Source organism: Arctopsyche grandis, chromosome 5, assembly GCF_051622035.1.
Source record: "Arctopsyche grandis isolate Sample6627 chromosome 5, ASM5162203v2, whole genome shotgun sequence".
NCBI classification, from domain to species: domain Eukaryota; kingdom Metazoa; phylum Arthropoda; class Insecta; order Trichoptera; family Hydropsychidae; genus Arctopsyche; species Arctopsyche grandis.
In genome coordinates this window covers 10251242-10271737 of record NC_135359.1, presented here as the reverse complement: position 1 = coordinate 10271737, position 20496 = coordinate 10251242, and the positions used below count along the sequence as shown (strand labels likewise).

General features: G+C 32.1%; 3 protein-coding genes and 1 long non-coding RNA gene across 4 annotated transcripts in view; 1 reads left to right on the top strand and 3 right to left on the bottom strand.

Moving 5' to 3' along the window:
- Positions 1 to 1697, bottom strand: part of LOC143911928 (uncharacterized) — a 255900-nt gene extending 254203 nt beyond the window's left edge. The window contains exon 1 of the long non-coding RNA XR_013260600.1: positions 679 to 1697. This is a non-coding gene — a long non-coding RNA (uncharacterized LOC143911928). The remainder of the gene's footprint in view (positions 1 to 678) is intronic.
- Positions 1698 to 2294: 597 nt separating this feature from the next.
- On the top strand, positions 2295 to 3769 carry LOC143912316 (uncharacterized). The gene is made up of 3 exons (XM_077431599.1): positions 2295 to 3303; positions 3377 to 3510; positions 3594 to 3769. The coding sequence occupies exons 1-3, from the start codon at positions 2429 to 2431 to the stop codon at positions 3767 to 3769; spliced, it is 1185 nt and encodes a 394-aa protein (XP_077287725.1). The 5' UTR covers positions 2295 to 2428.
- Positions 3770 to 4142: 373 nt separating this feature from the next.
- Positions 4143 to 10231, bottom strand: LOC143911920 (lysosomal proton-coupled steroid conjugate and bile acid symporter SLC46A3-like). Its single transcript, XM_077431020.1, has 5 exons — positions 9123 to 10231; positions 6872 to 6973; positions 5158 to 5379; positions 4914 to 5070; positions 4143 to 4838 (listed from the first exon to the last, which is right to left on the bottom strand). The coding sequence occupies exons 1-5, from the start codon at positions 10063 to 10065 to the stop codon at positions 4736 to 4738; spliced, it is 1527 nt and encodes a 508-aa protein (XP_077287146.1). The 5' UTR covers positions 10066 to 10231; the 3' UTR covers positions 4143 to 4735.
- Positions 10232 to 13148: 2917 nt separating this feature from the next.
- On the bottom strand, positions 13149 to 19479 carry LOC143911915 (putative peptidoglycan muropeptide transporter SLC46). Its single transcript, XM_077431013.1, has 5 exons — positions 18173 to 19479; positions 16314 to 16415; positions 15908 to 16129; positions 14033 to 14189; positions 13149 to 13944 (listed from the first exon to the last, which is right to left on the bottom strand). The coding sequence occupies exons 1-5, from the start codon at positions 19131 to 19133 to the stop codon at positions 13842 to 13844; spliced, it is 1545 nt and encodes a 514-aa protein (XP_077287139.1). The 5' UTR covers positions 19134 to 19479; the 3' UTR covers positions 13149 to 13841.
- Between the last annotated feature and the right edge of the window lie 1017 nt (positions 19480 to 20496).

Below are 20496 nucleotides of genomic sequence, written 5' to 3'. Positions count from 1 at the left end.
ATTGTGGCGGCTCGCTTATACGACATGGTCGAGTTTGGTTGCCTTCCTGCGAGTGGGAACCAACTCGGCTGGGTTCGGAGAGCTACTACTCACTCTGTCTTCAGCTGTCATATAATAAACACGTGCATTAACAAAAAAAGTGGTCAAGTTTTTATATAAAAAAAGGGAAAATATACATACTTTTTTTTATTATTTATTTATTTAGGTATATATGAAGATATATTTTTATTTAGGTATATATATTTAGTAATATACTTTGCATACACCTTATTGACTTATAAACTATGAAAGAAAAAGCTTATTTTTGAAAAAAACAAAAAGACAAAAAATAAAAATTAATTATTTTAGACATTTGACAAATAGGGGTATTTTCATATACAACATGTGTTTTTTTCGCATACCCGAGATTTTATGTTTTGACCGACATGATCAATTATATTTGTTGCACTATAACGCGAATGCAAACTGTGGCTAATTTCCAATCCATTTAATTCTTGTAAAAGTAATAGATCGAAACAATTAGAATATGGTCTATCATGTTTTGCTATAAAATACGCAGTTCTAAAAATTTTACTGGTTGATACAATTGTGGCGGCTCGCTTATACGACATGGTCGAGTTTGGTTGCCTTCCTGCGAGTGGGAACCAACTCGGCTGGGTTCGGAGAGCTACTACTCACTCTGTCTTCAGCTGTCATATAATAAACACGTGCATTAACATGCCAGTCGTCTCATTCGAACCATCCTCCATACTGGTGACCCCCGACATCGAGCCACGCAGCCTCGATCAATTTCAACATGCCGCTCATCCCATGCCGCTCATCCCTGCCTCGCCGAGTCAGGCGGGAGAAGCTACCCGCCGCGCCCCCATCGCCATCAACACGCGTCGCGGCCCGCGGGTGACAATAAACGAGCAGACACGGCTACCTACCTACCTACCTACCTACCGACGTCCAGCCACAACGTCGACGACAGGTGCTTTTAAAAAATGGGGGAGCGAATGAGACGACGATCTTGACAGCTGGATGTGGAGTCATGCGCGATCCACTACACATAGAACGGTCATCCAGCACCACAAGACATACACCACCTCAGCACCATCATCATCATCATCATCATCAAGGCCCCGTCCGTCCCCACGAGCGTCGTCACGCCGAGACGGGCGGTAGCGCTACAACACCTCCACGAGCCACAACGACTCACAGTCCAGCTCGGAGTATCATCAACCACATCGATGCCCCTGCCGCCCCCGCCGCCCCACCAACCGACATCAGCCTCGGAAGAGCGGCGCCGCCGCAGCATCGCATCGCATCGGCGCGACCATCGGACCACCCACCGTCCTGCTCGCGACGTCACCGCCCTCGAATCTACCGACCATTCAGGGCGGTACACCTATGTACACAGCGGATGACCCACGTCAACATTTTTTTTTCTCCCCACGTAATAATTTTTTCTCTTTGTGTAACAATAATTTTTTTTCTTTTGTAAAATTTGTTTCTTTGTAATTTTGGTATCGCTGATGCTGGGGGGGGAGTGATGTGGCGGCTCGCTTATACGACATGGTCGAGTTTGGTTGCCTTCCTGCGAGTGGGAACCAACTCGGCTGGGTTCGGAGAGCTACTACTCACTCTGTCTTCAGCTGTCATATAATAAACACGTGCATTAACATGCCAGTCGTCTCATTCGTTCATCCTCCATACAATTTCCGAGTCTTAATATCTGAAATCTTTTCAAAAGGTTGCTCTTTCGAACTTACTATAATTTTTTCGGCGTTAATATGCGCTTCTGATTTCAAATGATGCTTCTCTAGCGCTCCAATTGTTTACATACCTTCCAGCGGTACATTTACAGAATAAAAGAATAAAAGATTGACATTACAACTGTCAAAGTGAAATGAACGCAAAAGCGATTGCCAACCTTCTCGGCGTAGCTAGAGAGCGTCAGATGAGCTGACTCTGATGAGATGCCCGCGAACTCCTCGCGAAGACCACAACCAACAGCTACGAGAGCTTTTGGCTCGAACATATATCTAGTCAATAATAATAAAAATTTCGTAAATAAAAAGTATTTGCGAATATTTTTGTTTGTGTGACCAATTTTTAATTTTTGGGTGTGACCAGTTTTCTCGTGACCGATTTTAGGTGTGACCAGTTTTCTCGCGGCCAGTTTTAGCGTGACGGATGATCACGAGTGACCGATCTAGAGCGACCGGTTGTCCTGTGACCGGTTCACATTTGACTAGTAATCACCGAACATGATTTGAGAAATATTTTTTTTCCTGGCAACACTGAATGACATTTAGGTTAAGTTTTCTAAATTTGTGAGCTGTCAAAATGTAAACAGACCTACTACGTTGTTTTTTGTTAGTGTTTTTATAAACACCGTTTAAAGCAATTGTAGTATCACTTTTATAAAAATAATCCTTAAAAAATGCGTTATATTCGTGGTTTTTCAATATTTCGCGTAATGTCACTGACCTCAATTCTTCACAATCAAAAGCTGTATAATCATTTGTGTAAAGTGTACATGAGCAAAAATGTACGAAATATTACGACCAATGATGCCTTGGACGACTTTACCGTTCGTTTGATGTCTGAAAAAACTCTAAAGTGGAATGCTAAAGATTCTGAAATGGAAATTCTGTCAACACTATTATCCAAAGGAATTATGAAGAAAAGTTTCATAAAAAATTTGAAAAACATTATAGAATTGCGAGATTTGAACGTGGAAGTCAAAAATTTTACAATTGACCAAATCGACAGTTTAATTAGAAGCGCTCTTAAAGAAAACAAATTGAAAGAAATAGAAATAATTTTGAAACAATGTATTGATTATCATTGCCAGATCTCTGAGAATATGATGTTCCAGCTATTTTCGACATATTCCAATAACGGTGATATACGTATGATATCATTGTTGCAGCAGCTCATCAAATTGACCAACACAAAGTTGTATGAAAATCATGCACACTTTGAGTACTATTTAGGTATTGCACATTGGAAGAAAGGAAACATAGAAAGTGCTCTGATGACATTTGAAAACGTGTACAAAAGCAATAACTTCTTGAGGAAAACTATTATGAACATTTTCAAATTATTTATAGAAGATGTAATCAAAAATTACTCGGAAGCTTCGAATGTCATATTAAAAAATCACATGGTACAATACGTAGAAACGTACAGTGAACACTACCCGATGATGCTATTTTGGGAATTTTGTTGGTTAAGCGAGTGGTTTAAAGATCAACAGTTGGCCGAGTCATTATTGGATCAATATGATTTTATTATAGCGTATCTTGATAATAAGTATGTTCATTTTGATATATTAATGTTGATTTTTTTCATCATAATTTGTGTTTAATGTTTTATTTTCTTTTAGGAGTGCGATCATTTCGAGCATGGCTTTAAAGAATCATCAAGAAGACGCTGTTATGAGACTGATACAAATTCTATTGAAACATGATAAAAAATATCAGTGCACTCTAGTCATGCGTAATCTGTTTGAATACAAACGTAATGAGTAGTTTTTATTTACATACATTACATTGTTTGTTTGCAGTTATTATTTTCATAGTTTATCAAAATTTATTTTTCAGTCAAAATGAACGATTTCCGGGGCTGTTCGGAAATAGTTAAAAACTGTGAATTGATAAATATACAGTTGACTTCGATGCAATATAACAAATATTTAAGTAAATTTATTTTAACAAACAAACCAATGGTCCAACAAGAAACTATCAACAAGCCGACAACTTTCAATTTAAAATTTTGAGATGTTCAAAGTCAATACGAATTAATATTTTGTTAGAATTTAGTGTGTACATATTATATATATATATATATATATATATATATATATATATATATATATATATATATATATATATATATATATATATATATATATATATATATATATATATATATATATATATATATATATATATATATATATATATATATATATATATATATATATATATATATATATATATATATATATATATTGTTTTAAATTTAAATACGTTTATAAATTCTTAAAAATGTGTTGTCTTTAACTAATTATAATGAATCATATTAAAATATAGACGAAAGTTCTATATTTATATAAATTCTACCCACTTAATAATAATTAAAGACAATAAGTGGAATAATATTATGTTTATTAAATAATAAACAATCTTCCGTTGTAAATAATAACTTATTTTTCTATAAATACACAATTACATTTAATACTTTCATTCATATAGTGTCTGTAGTGGAATAGTATTATGTTTATTAAATAATAAACAACCTTCCATTGTAATAATAGCTTAGTTCTCTATAAATACACAGTTATATTTAATAATTTCATTCATATTGTGTCCACTTCAAGGTATGGTATATTTATTTGTACATCATTTGATACGTTGAAATAATTGAAATAAAAAGAAAAATGTTGACTGTATAATAAATAAATTTCGAGGACTCGTTTTTTGTACAATTCAAGGCTAATTTTTTGTGACGATTCAATACTTACGTTGGTAAACACCTTTATTATATTTAAATTGATTATAAATACGATAAGGTCAAGACTTGTTTTGAGCATTTCTTAAAAGTATTACATCACCTGAGCAATCGATGTCAATCAGACAGAGGCGCACTGCTCATTAAAATTATTCATTTTGTATGGACGAAATAAACATTATTTTTTAAATCGCCTAATTATACAACTTATGATACAAATTGTTGAAAAAAATCATAATGCCGTGACTTCGTTTTCGAATGCCATATTATCTGCAACTTTATTTTCTAAATCATTTTCGTCTGTATGTTCATTCTTTTGTAAAATATACATGTAACTGCAAAAAATTAAATAACACATATGTGAATAAGATTTACAACATTTCTAAAGCATTTTCTGGTGCATCACTTACAAAAAGATGACTATTGTGGGTGATGTTAATAATGCTGCTAGTAGACAGTATGCTCCCGGAAACGTAGCAGAGGTACTCACATAAAATGATGCAAATATAGGTCCATATATTGCATTAACAAATGCATCACACACTCCGAATAGCGAGTTTACTTTTCCTAAAATCGATAAAATCAATTTATTAACAATATTTAATGTCATACAAGTTACAGTTACAGTTAAAGTAAATCTTTTTAATTACAGACCTATTTCATCAGGTTCGACGACTTTCGTTGCTATGGATCTCATAGCAATTACAGCAGTTCCACCCATAAATTCAACTAGGGGTGCTAAATATATCCATGTTTTGTCCGGTGCAAATGCATAAACAAAGCTGGATAGTACTTTACTAATGCAAGCTATAACGGCGATCAAGCAGTCATCCATTTTGAGATATTTAGTGAACAGAGAGAGTGCAATCATTACGCCTAAAAACAATAATATAAGACGTTACCAATTGGACAACACAGACAAAGCAGGTATACGGGGTTCTAGGACATTTACCCCCTGAACACACCCCCGTTCATACACCTCCTGGTGTAAGAACGTTCATACATTAAGAGGGTTGGACACCAGCGCCTTGTCCATACAAACGTATTACACTTCTCCCTTCCTCAATTATGGCACTAGAGAAATTATTTTTTAATATGTTATGGATATCCACCATTGGGATGCATCTATCGTTTTATTTTTTTTGATTAGTTATTTTTTATAGGAGCTAGGAGCCGCCAAACATCTATAAAATCGCCTCTTTTTTACACCCACGAAAAGAGTCCAGCGTGCTTATTTAACGGTCGATTTTAAAAAAAATACGCGCATAGTTGCACAGAAAATATCTTTCTCATACCGATGATGAATTTTTTTTAAAAATTGGTCCAGTTTTGGAGGAGAAAATAGGAGAATACGAAACCTCGATTTTGTCGATTTAAAATACGTATTATCTGATCGAAGCGAAACTGTCGCATTCACTCAATATATATATTGATATGTATTGTCGCATTCACTCAATATATACATATATCGAAGAAAGGAACGGCAACAAAATTAAGGTTTCGGGTGTACAGCCCTCTTAACCCCCCGTCCAAAAAAAAACCCTGAACAATAACCCACGCTGTGGATAAAAAGTATTTAAAAATAGTAATAAACAATTAATCATATTAAATGATTCCGGCCGAGAAGATAACAATCAAATATTAATCTTTGGAATATGTGACAGTCTCCAACTGTTAAAAACAACATGGCACTGCTTCTCAGATGGGACTTTTAAAACTGCTCCTGCGCTATTTTTCGACTTTATACGGATTCATGCACTTATTCATGACCGAGCCATTCCTTGTCTTTATGTTTAAAGCAAAAGACAGGATACTTTCATTAAACTGTTCGAAACATTAAATATATTTAATGCCAATTTGAGTCCAACCAGCATCATGGTTGAATTGGCAGTTAGTTATACACAGCTTAGAAAGAAGTTTCTCAGACTGCGAAATTAAGGGATGTTTCTTTCATCCAAGTTAAAACATCTATCGGAAAATTATAGAAAATGGGATGCAACGACGTTACCAAGAAGATTCCGATTTTGCACTGAAATTACGAATGATACCAGTTTTCGGATTTGTTCTGATAGATGAAGTTGTTGGTGATTTTGAAGTATTATCCGAAGTGTATTTTTCTGACTGAAATAAATTAGTATTGATATTGATTTTTTTTTATTATAGATACCTAATTTTGCGGGGGTTTTTTGCACAGAGGGTTAATCTGCAGGGGGATTTTGACCGCGGGTATGTGTCCAGGGGGTACATGTCCTGATACCGTATACAGTGATTGTTTATTCATATTTCGTCAGTTATTTTATTATTTAGTATCGAAAATCTAGTATCGAAAACGTTTACAAATCTTGTTAGTTTGTATAAAGTGTGTTACCTATTAAATTCATAATAATCGAATACGACGAAAAAATGCTGAAATCCACTTCATCGAATTTGAAGTGTATTCTTGCATATAGGTATGATAAAGAGCCAGATCCTGAAAAAAAAAAACAACATTGTGATATGAATATATAATTAAATTAATCACTGGAATAAATTCAAATGCAAATATTAGCCGGTTTGCATTCGTTAGAATTTACACAACAATGAAAATTAGCATGCATCACAAAGCGAATTCGCAGAAATGATAATAAAAAAATATATGGTTACATTTGCCTCTAATTTTGAACAGATTTACATTGAAAAGATAAATGAATACCGGAAATAAAAAAAGATCTAAGTGCCATTTTTAAGATTTTGAGATAAATCGGTTTTTGTCAATGCATTGTACAACGATTGTATGAGAAATGCGAATTTGATTTTGGACCTTGGACTTGGACTATATTTTAAAACATTGTCCTTGGCATATATAACGTATTTCTGGCATAAAATCGATTCCGGTATTCAAATAATTTGTATGTGATAACTAAAGAGCGGACCCAGAGCGCGCTGTTCATTGTTCACATGTTGTAAATCCATTGTTAAAGGTTTGCCGAACCTTTTTTACAAAGCATTTACAATAATGGAACAATAGACGGCGCGCTTCCGGTCCTACCTCTAGTGATAACTAAGGGATTGCTCGACGGTTAAAAAAATGGTTCACTATTGTCAATTTCGATTTTCAACCATGTTTTTTTGCTCTTCTGCTTTCTCGGACAATGGAGAGGTCTATTGTTATTTTATGGCGGAAACCTGACCGCCGCTCTTTAATGATAACCACTAAAATATAAAACATGTCATCTAAACTCACTATAAAGCTATATAATATCGCAGCTGATATATCATCTTTGTATGGCAAATTAAAAACCACATGTTCAATAATCAATAATAATTTACGATGCAAGATTAATTCCACTTCAATGGTTGTTTTTATTACTGAGAAAAAATCACTATAAAATAATTTCAATTCAAAAAAATTTCCATTCTCGTTAAATTTCGCGTGAAAAAACCAGAAATATAAAATAAACTGTATAATTTATACAATCGAGTATAAACTTTTAAAAGGTTTTCAGTTATAGAATACACGTACACACAATATGTATTCTCAATTAACGGTTTTCATTCATTATTCGAAGCGCGAGTACCTTTTTAGCACATCCAGTTATATTCTCACGTACTACTCGACTTTCTCCATTTACGATCAATTATTAAATCCCCCCCCCCCCCCGAGTGTAAATTTAACAACGTTCAATTACTGCTCTAATTATTATTCAAATTAGTGAACTTGAACTTGATTCGCTTCCGACTTCACAAATTCATAATTTAAATCAAATATCAACAATTCAAACTAAATATTTTAAATGTTACATTTTTATAGTAGCGTTTGTGGATTTGTATGTGATAAGTGTAAATGAATAAATTTGTACGTCTTTATGCTATTTTAAAAAATTGGTAACAATAAAATTGATAACCATAATTTACTGGATGATAAAATATTATGTCGATCATAGAGTACCAGCCATTCGTTTATTCTTTACTCATAAATTTTGTACCAATATTTTATAGTGGTTTTTCCACAGTACATATCTCTAGTATGCTTAATAGCTATGTAATTAAATCCTATCATTTTATACGAGTTATCGGCGCAATTTAAAACTTTGGTCAGAACTTTTATACATATTTACATCATTTTTTACAACTGATTATTGATTATTGTTATTTGTATTTAATTAGCAGATTAAATACATAAAATAATATTTTATTTAAAACATAACAGCTAACTGAGATATGTTTTTGAAATTACACGTATATATTTTTATAAATTTATTTAATTCTTATGCTTTTCTTTTGTTTTCAAGTATGTATGTAATTTTTTTTTTATATGCATACACAATTGTATAGTTGAGTTTTGCAAAAATAAATATTTGACTTATTTATCAGTCTTATGCATATCACTTGAAAATACTGCAAATTATGCAATGCATAAGTGAATATCTTATAAAGATGAAGATAGTGTGTACATTAGAATCACTTATATATGTCAATATATTATTATGTAAATATATATTATAACTGTACCTACATTTAAACTAACTGAAACCTTAAGAATCAAAATATTTAATTTTAAATTTTAATACTACATATATAATTAACAAAGTAGAAGAAAATTTTATCAAAAATTAAAATAAATAATAATAAAAAAATACCATGTACAGGTCCAGCTACGAGGATGTATACCACTATGAGGAGAATCGTCCTGAGTCTTTTATTATGTTTCCTTGGTTTGAAAAGCACCATGAATGTGTCTAAAACATATCTAACATCGAAAAGTTCAGCGCAGCAGTTGGCATTCTTGTCACCTTCGACCTTTTCGATCCTCTTATCTTCGATTCTGCTTAATCCATAAATAAAACCGATAATATAAATGACGAGACACACAGAAAACACTCCATAAAAGCCCAAGCCCTTAAGCATTATACCACTGAGCGCCGTGCCTACGGGCACAGCCACTGATATAAACACATTTACAATTCCGATTCGAAAAGTCCTTTCTTCTGGAGTAGTGTGATCAGCCAGGTAGCTGAAAATAGCCATGAACATGGTAGCCCAGCCACCCAACAGAGCTGGAGGAAGACCTTCAATAACACCAGCTACTTCAAGTGGCCATTCCAAAAAGTAATAAGTGCAAAGCATCAGACCCAGTGACGTGGTGAATTCTCCTATCATCGGAATCAACATACACGGCTTCCTCCTGCCAGTTTTGTCACTCCAGGCTCCTACGAAAAGGATTATAACAGCTGGAAGTGCAGTCTGGAGTGGCATTCTCCAAGCAGACATGTAAGCAACTTGCGCTTGAACTTGACGCTCTTCGTAAGAATCATTTGAAATTTTCTGTTGAATGAGACCGTCACACGTTTCTTCGCCATAGTTCAAGTTCACTCTGCAAGCTTTTTCCAAGTTGAGATTCTGAACTGCAATACTAGCCAAGACGCTGGGCAACACATAGCAAGCTAATAGTGGTTCAACTGTGATGTAACTTTTTAGTATCGATAGTTTATTGAAGAATGATTTCCTCTCGTTGGGCTCTTCCTTAGCGTTGGGTTTCTGTTCTTGTCGGTCGTCATTGCTTTTGCCCATCTCGTTGTCCATGATGTTCTTCTTGCAATTGTTCTTCAAACTAGTGCTATTCTTCAGTTTTGTATACTTTGTGATATCTTGCGCATTTTTTGTCCTGTTGGCGTTAAGTGGAAGTTTCGTAGACGAGGAACATCACTGCTCAGAAGACGAGTGTTGACTGAGAATTTACCTCGCGCACACAACTGGTCATTCATGATGCAACTCCAGTGTTTACAAAACACACACACGTGCATTGGCAACTTTAATTTTAATATTCACATCATCTACCTTTAAGGTAGCTATTTGATATGGATGTGTTCACCTGGCTTCTACAGAGGCGTATCAACCGTTATTTTCCCTTTTTAATCAATATCTGCAAATCATGAAGACATATTTCATAGCTTCTGAGAATAACTTTCTCTCATTGTCCTACAGTGGAAAACGAAGTCGAATACATCGGGTATAACACCATTTAGGTCGTGGCCGACTTTTAAGTTGTCTTCCTCATTTAAACGGTGTTAAGATAGTAGTACGTGAATAATTCGTGTCACTGGTTTACATAGGCAAGATCAATTTTAAATATTATCATTAATACGATTGATAAACATTATACAAAATGATTCGACCTTTGACTAATTTATGTAAAACAAGACAAAACATTAGATAAACTTCCCCGAGGGAAGTATTGTATAAACAACCATGGTTCATTTTTTAATTAACATTAAATAGATTGATACCAAAACATTGTATGTATATTGTACATATACAAAGTATATGTTATTAAAATTTGATACGTTTCTTTAGTTTTATTTTAGAAGCTACAAATTTAAATACATATAATGTGTATAAATACAACTAAGATCAGATCTCATTTCTCTCAGGTGTTTATTTATTTACGTTTGTATGACTATATAAAATTTGTGATTGATTTTAGTCATACTATTGTTTAGTTATACGTTGATTTTAATTTAATTAAAATGCATAAAAGTACGCTATGCACCAAGCTACATACCCAATGATTAAAAAGTATTAAAAAAAATATCCCGATTGGGTGCATTCTGGAAAACCTGTTTGCATGATGAATTCTATTTGTGAATTCCTTGCATATACTCGTAGCAGTGTACTAAAAATAAAGTGGTACCTTTTTCATTATAACTCTTGCAGTGCAGTAATTTAATTTATTTTTTCTAATGTGTTTCTTTAACAACATTCGTAAATCGATCTCATGACCCGGATGCCCTCTAATAATTTTTTGATGAAGAAAAAAAATGATGCGATGGGGATTACCAAAGAAGTTTTTATGCATTCAATTGAAGTGTAATTATTATCATTCTTTGTATTCTTTAGATTTAATTTTCCTATAATTACGTGTATTTATATTGTATTTACGTGTATAGAGATAATGTATTCGAAAGTTTCTCTGCTTCTTATCCAACCATATGCATGTATTTATGTACATAGTTCAGAGTCTTTTTTTTAATCCTCTAATCATTTTTTTAGTCCTCTAATCATTTTTTGTTGTGATAAATCAGTAATACGAATCTTTTACAAATAAGTGGGCTTGCCAGATTAGTATTGCAAACCCTATCTAGACATTATATGTATTGAACTGGTTATTCTTCTTTCCGATGCCTGGCAAAAAAGTACGATGAACTTTTACATTCATATATACATACATACATACAAGATGACACGTGAATGAAGCCAATAATGTCAAGTCCAGCATTTTTTATTGTTAGTTATAAAAAGGTTTTGATATTTCAAATATATATCCTATTTAAAAATACTATGTATGTATGTAGACATATTGTTAAAAAAAGTGTTAATATTTAAATTGTCATGTTACATTAACATTAATAATTTTTTTTTGTAATAACTAAACCAAATATGTAATTATATAAACTCATACATTTATATTGTTAGTTATTTTTTAAAGCTTGCGAATGATTAAATATATAATTTTTATTATCAAACTATTATAATATATAATATGTATAATGCGCATGTGTGAAAAATCAGTTTGAATATTTCATAATTTCTCGGTTAAATTCAAGGTTGTAATAGCGTGTTTTGTATAGTTTTTTTTTAGATAACAGGAAAATTACTAAAAAAGGAGGTGTTAAAATGATTTTGTTCAAAGACTTATTTCTCTTATTAATGTCTAATTGAAGGAAATAAATTATACACAAGTCAGCGGCTCCCAAGCCATTTCCGAAAACTGTGCCCCAAAAAAATTTTGAGTTGATTTTCGTAAATTAGCAACGCTCGTAAATCAACTCAAGCCCCAAAAAATAAAAACCTATAGAAAATATTCATTTATACATACTGCCATATATATTTTATGCAATATTTTGTCAATATGTTGTTAATATACTTTAAAAAAAATCTTCAGCAGTCATGTCACTTTATTAATTTATTATATTTCTGATTTCTTGATTTTATTTCTATTTATTCGACAAAAACGAGCAGTATATGAAACCATCTCATGCAACATTTGGCAAAATAGACAAAAATAATCAATTACACTGAGCAACAAATTATCGCTCGAGTTAGTACGTTTAGATAAAAAAAAAATATTGCAAAACCAATCCTTATAAACGTGGTGAAATAAAAATCTGGCCAAATAAACGCAAAATAGCACGGAGAAAAAAATCCGTAAAAAAAATTTTTTTTTGACTTAAAATTCACTAGACAATTATTTATAAGTATTTTAAAACAATAAAAATCACAATCAATAGAAAAACATCTGACTATTGATTCCAATACTCACTTTGAGCACATTAATACTTGATTTTGAGTTAAAGACCGCAAAAGCCAAAAAACTGTAAAAATCACGCATTTTTTTAAACGCTCATATCTCGTAAACGATCGTGAACCAACAAAAATCATTATCATATTCGAATGCAGTGGGTCAAACTCAGTGGGTAAAGATCGGTTAATCTCCGCTCTGGTAACTCAAAAACGTGATTTTTTGTTGCTCAGTGTTATCGGTGTTTTTGCGCCAGTATTATTTGTTTATCGTACCCCGATTGGGAATCGCTGCCCTAGATATTATGTACATACATATTTGAATACGTTTTTTTAACTGTATTAATTTATAATAAGAATAAGAAATTGACAGCCAACGAACCAATATAAATATGTTTATTGATTTTTTTATACATATGTATATATGTATGTATGTATGTATACACCAAAGTTTACTTAATTCCAATAAAAAATATTGCATGAGCCATGTGTCCAATTTGATAATAATTGATATTCAATATGGCCTTCTGTTATGCTATTTTAATTTCAAAATAATATATGTATTTGTAGTTTTATATAAATTATTTATCTTATATCTTCTGTGGAGAACACAGAAATTAACTATGTATTAATTATTTCATTGTAATTATTTTAAATTGTTTAAATAAAACATTTTTTAATAACCATTCGAATATAATATATTCGTTTTTAATTTGAACGTTTGTTTTATAACAAAAAAAACGATTGACAGTAAAAATTTTAATAAAAAAAGCCAGTAAATAAGAACAATTATTATATTATGAATCTGTTGTTCAATGTAAAAGGTTTTTGTTATCATTTTGTAAGATAAATTTTGAGTCATCTATAGTTAATAAATAAAATCTGGTTTGTATCTTCGCTTACTTTTTATTTTACGTGTAAATACTTGAGAAATATAAAAAATATAATTGTTCAAAATAATGCTAACAATACATTAAAATAATGCTAATGGAGTATAAAAATAAATAATTTGAATATCCGCACTTATGTATCTATGTACATATACATATAATATTTATCGTCTATAAAGGCGTTATTTCATTTTCATATGCATACTTTTGTTTATCATCAACGTCTTTAGATTCTTGACGTTGTCTATCTCTTTTCTCCAATACATACATACTTCTAAAAAAAATAAAAAAACCAAAATCAATGACTAATTCATGATTTTCATAATAATGGCATTTTTATATTGAATTGAAACATTACTTACAAAAAGACAATAATCGATGGAATCATCAAAAGAGCGCCCAGGAGGAAAAATGCTCCAGGAAGTGTTTCAATTGTGTTGACATACATTTGACTGTACATGGGACTATATATAATTGGTACAATCGCTTCACAAACTCCAAACAATGAATGTATTTTACCTGAAAAGCATAAATAGAACATAAAAAATGGCCGGTTATATGTATGTATGTACACATGTGTGGACCATTATATCCCAGGTACAACATAAAAACTGACGCATCAATAGCGAAAGATAATTCGTTATATTGCCAAGATAAATCAACTGAACTATTGTCTGAGCACAGAGGTCACCCTTCTTAGAGCATGTTTGACAAATTGATCACATTTGATAAATTTCAAACGTATCTATGTATATTTTGTTGATATTTTTATAAAAGTGACTGATGAGACACCGTTTGTTAGTTAGTGACACAGCACGGAAGTAGTAGAAGCAATTTATGTAGTCATCAATCTATAGCAATAGGCATTATTTAAATTTACATACCAATTTCGAAGTTGTGAATTTTCAAGATTATTATAAATAAATTAGTTATTCATGAGGTTTTGTTTAAAACTTACAACTTTATAAAAAGTGGCTGACATATTTACGCATCAGAGACAATTTTCACTGTCGGAATATTATATTTTGGCGGAAAATTCGGCATAAATCTATCTAAAAATATTCTTCGGTTAAATTGAAAATGTTGTTATTTATTAATATACACATATGTATGCAGGGCCGGCCCAAAGGTGCAGCAGACACTGGGCACGTGCCTAGGGCGCCATAGACAAGTGGCGTTGAGAGGCGCACTCATTATTATTTTTTTTATTATTAAATTGAAAACTTATAAAACATTCTGTGTTCAACTTAATTTTTCTAATTGAAGTAACAATACTGATTTTATTTTATGAGAAACGCAGGAAGTTGACTGTCAAATATCAACGACTTACGAATAAAACTTGTAAAACAGCAAACTGTCGTTTGTAAAAATGGTAATTTGGAATTGTATTTTTTATAAAATACCGCTGAAAAATATGTATTAGAGATGGATTTTCTTCACGAAATAAATATTTTAACCAACCATATTCGAAAGAAGAAATGTCACTCTATAAAATTCTTCAATTCATTGTTAAATATAAATTAATGTCTTCATTACCGAATTTATTCATAGTTATCCGTAATTTATTTTATTTTATTCATTTTTATACTTAAAACGTGCCTATTTTGAATAATGTATTTAATAATTTTTTGTTTTTATCTTAATATATTTTTCTTCAACATAAAAATTCAAGAACTTTCATGAAATTTATTGTTTAAAAATTTAAGGGGGGGGGGGGCTGAAACATATCTGCCTAGGGGCGTCATATACCCTCGGCCCGGGCCTGTATATATGTATATTTAAATCAGAGGTTCTTAACCTGTGAGTCGCGATCCAAAATTGGGTCGCTAAATGTTTTCGAACATACAATAGCAACGTATTATTTTTGACATATACATATATGTATTTACATATCAGAGGATACGTTACAAATGTATGAAATTCATTTACAAAACATTTCGAAAGAGATTTCTTCTAATATAAATGGGAAATTGCAATCCTTGCATTAAATTTTTTTTCAAAATTGTAGTCTGAAGTTGACCTAAAATGGAATAAATATTTAATGATATGTATTTCAAAATATTCAATGCCAAGATTCCCATCTCCAATACAAACAATGTATTTTGTTTATTATTAAAATTGATGTAATCGTCATTTTTATGTATTATTTTTTCTTGGGTCACTAAGCCAAACATTACCTTAATTTGGACCGCAGCTCTAAAAGGTTAATAAACTTTGATTTAAGAGACAAAATGTACCAGTTTCATTAGGTTCCACCAATTTGGAAGCTATCGATCTCATCACTATGATTCCTGTCCCACTTAACAAGTCTACTATTGGTGCAATATAAAACCAAGAGACGGTCGGTGCAAATGCATAGATAAAACTTGCTGCTATTTTGCTTATTCCTGATATTGCTCCTATGAGACTATCGTCCATCTTTAAGTAACGGCTGAAAACCACCATAGCAAGCACAGTGCCTGAAATTAAATTTGTAAATTAATATATCAAATGAAACTAGTTATGTTAAATACATACATACATATTTCGAAATTTTGTCTCATGCAGATGATTTTGAGAAAATTAATTAGTTTTTTTTTAAATTCTTATATATAACATAATGATATACAATTATTGAATGAAAATGTGGATTTCCATAAATACCAATGAGATTGATGATCACCGAATAAGTAACGTAAATGCTGTAGTCCACTTCCGTGAATTTGAAACGATACCGTGTAAATAAATACACCACTGCTGTCTCACCTGTAATTCAAATTGAATAGGATTAATTTCTTAAAAATTCAGTGTTTATAAATTATTTTGATACGAATATCGATAATTGCTATTTTTTAATTGCATAATCACATCAATTTAAATCATCAATACGCTATAATGGAAAATTCTCAAGGCTGAGAAAAGATTTACATACGTTAATAAGAAACACCAAAAAAAAAACACATTACTCTTGAAAAGTCCATTTTACGGATTTCCTGATTAAATTTTTCTATATAATGAAAACAAACGATTGTAAATTATAAATACATTACATATTTTTTAAACAACATAATTTATTACGGCAGTAAAAATTTGAAATATTTTGAATGAAATTTATTAATTCAACGATAAGCTACGTATGTATGTATGTATGTATATAATATTCCAATTTATTATTTACTTTATTTCTTAGGAGAAAAACAACTTTTAATAAACAAACTTTACAGTTAAAATATACTCAATTTATCAAGCCCATTATAAAGCACAGTTGATGATTTTATATATTTATTTTCACAAATTGCAATTATATACGTATGTGTCGGAAAAACCTTTTCATTCGCTTCTGAGAACACCTATGTAGATGCTATCATGTAATAAATGTATGTAAATCGATCGAAAAAAAATAATTATACAGAAATACGCCACTTAATTGCATCATATAAATATCTATGAAATAGTGCTTTAATTGAAGACAATACAATAATGCTTATAATATTGCCAGTTTTGTATAACATCATCAATGCAGTGCAAACCAATCACTACTGCGATTCTTCATACCAGTAAAATAAATAAATAAAAACGTACACAGACGATTCAATGATGCGGAAATAATAATAATGAACAAAAGTAAAAGTGATTGATTGCACAAGGTCATAATATTATTTCTTTTATTAGCTTAAGATGATCCATTATAGTAGCACGTGTTTACATTACATATACATTTCATCTAAAAATAAATCTAGACTGGACCCAAACAATAAACACTAAACAATAAAAAAAAATAAAGTAAAAACTACCGGAGCAGAGACTAATCAATATTTACTAAGTTTAATCGACTCTTTTTAATCGATTTTTTTCTTTTACAGTCTTTAATTCAAAATCTTATAATGCTGTGACAAAATTGAGTATTGGAATCAATAGTCAGATGTTTTTTCCTATTGATTGTGATTATTTTAATGCTTCAAAATACTTATAATTAATCATCTAGCGAATTTTAAAAATCCAAAATATATCTTTTTATACATGTTATGAGTAGAGGTAGGATAGTCACAGTGCTATCCATTGTTCGGAAAACTTTTAACAATGCATTTACAACCTTTGAACAATACACGGCCCCCTCAGGCTCCGGTGACTAGTTATGAGCTAACTTCATTAATTTTTCGGTTCGGTGATTATTCCGCAAAAATCTATCTCACACACGTCACTAAAATCGCGATCACGGAACATCTGACACCCAAAAACGCCATCAAACGAAAGTCACCCTCGCGAAATACTCAAGTTTTGCGGAATAATCTGTTTACCAATTATTCACTTTCCCACGTACATACATATATAAAGATTGCACTTTTTTACACGCTCATATCTCTTAAACGAGAGCAAGCCAACAAAAATTATTGTCATATTCGAATTCAGTGGGCCAAACCTAGAAAAGATTGATCAATTTTCGCTCTGGTAAGTAAATAACTGTTTTTTTGTTAATCGGTGTAATCTTTACGCGTTTCCACAAATAAGATAAACTCACACACCATATAGTGGTCCCGTAATCGTTATGAAGATCAGCATCAGAAGCATCACACGCAATCTTCTACTCCCATCCCTTGTTTTGAACGCTACCATCAACGTGTCCGACACGTGTTTGGTATCGAAAAATCCAGTGCAAGCGTTCTTGTTGACATTTTCTTCAACGTTTCTTCTCTTGTCGGTGATTCGAAACCAGCCGTATAAGAATCCAACGATATACAAGCACATGCAAATCGAAAATATTCCATAAAAACCCAAAACCTTAGTAAAGATACCACTGAGGGCTGTTCCCACGGGCATTCCGACAGAAACAAACACATTGGCGATGCCAGTTCTGAACGTTCTATCTTCCAAAGAAGTGTTGTCTGAGATGTAGCTGAAGACAGCCATGAACATGCAAGTCCAACCACCGGTCAGAGCTGGAGGCAAGGCTTCTATCAAACCAGCCGTCTCCAGAGGCCACTCCAACAAGTAAAAAGTGCACAAGATGAGGCCGAAACTTGTGAGGAACTCGCCAACGATTGGCATGAGCATGCAAGGTCTGCGAAGACCTGTACGATCACTCCACGCTCCTATGAAGACTATCATGAACGCTGGGATGATAGTCTGCAGAGGATACTTCCAAGCTGCCATGTTCGCCACCAAAGTTTGAACTTGGATAACTTCTTCGGTGAGATTTTGAATTTGCTGGTCGATGAGCTTGGTGCAGACTTCATCCCCGTACGCTTGGTTCACCCTGCACGCCTTCTCCAAGTTCATGTTCTGGACGGCCAAAGTCGCCAACACACTCGGCATGATATAACAAGCCAACAATGGCTCTACAGTTATGTAATTTTTTAGTTTGGAACACTTTTGTCTGAAAGTCAACTCTTTCCACCCTTCCTGACATTTTTGTTTAGTTTCACTGGAGTTCTTTTGATCTTCAACTGCGCTACACCTCGTCTCGTCAACACTTTCACTCTCCATGATGGAATTTCAGAACATATTACGGGTCGCACGAGTTGACACAGTCAAAAAGTGAACTTAACCGCTAGAGTGAGTGTCGTGAACTGAATAACTAACCGCGGTTTTGTATAGATACCGCGAGAGGAAACGGAGTGCGCGAAAAAAGTGTATAAACAAAATAGACCTTCAAATTTGTAAATGGCGTAATCATTAAGAAGTCGCGAATCTTAAGTGCAAAAAGAAAAAACAAACAATAGAATACGTTTTACAATCCTTACGGGAGATAAACTAATCGTGTGTGCACACACTTGTAAAGTAATTGAAAGAATGATTCGAGTATAATAGTTGATCTCTAGGATATGCTAATAATAATTTATGCCAGTTGTTCATTCTCATGTTAAGTTATACAAATCGACCATTTCGTAGAATTGTTTGAATAATTACAATAAGTAAGGCGCAAATACATATCACTTGTTAAAACAATCATCAATTACATTGAGAGTATTGAGACACATTTCTCACTGATGAAATCGTTTCGTATAAGAATGAACCAATTTCGTAATGTGTTCATTGAATTAAAAAAAAATTATGCAAGATTGGGCGAATTTGTTTAAAACTTTGAGAAAGTATAAAATATCACAGGAAATTGTTATGTTTTCCGGTTTTTATTGCACTTTCACTTACGTGAACAACTATTGCGCACGCTACGTAAAATTTATTTATTTTCGTAATCTGAATATTATTTTGATTATATTATATGTATGTACCTATTTTATTCTAATTTAATTCACGTACATATGTACTTGTACAAATTTAGTAATTAGGACATGCTGTGTGTAAGACACGAGGAATACATAATATGCCTATACATAAAACGAAATACTTACCAGTGATGTCCAATTCTAAAATGTCACGAATATAATTAATTTTATTAAATTTATTTATTTATATAGCAAACTGCTAATACACATAACACAAAATAACAAAATAACAATAAAAAATTATAAATCATCTTCCAAAAAGGTATGCATTAACACCTTTCAAGAAAGCATCAATGCTATTGTAATATTTTATTCTGCGCATGCGTTCTATGGCTTCTTTTCTTTTTTTCAATCCTATATATAAAACCGAAACGGCGTCTGTAATCCATTTCTGATTGGCTGTCGTCAAAGTCGTTTCTGATTGGCTGGATTGATCAAAGTCGTTTGTGATTGGTCGGTCGTAAAATAATATAAATTTATTTCACTACAGAACTGCGTTTCCATTTCAAGTTACTTTTATTATATTCATGCTAAAACGAAAGATATCGTCAAAAGCGGAACCAAGCAAAGCCAGGTAGCACCACTAGTAATTTGTATAATTTATTTTTACCTTTGTGTCATTA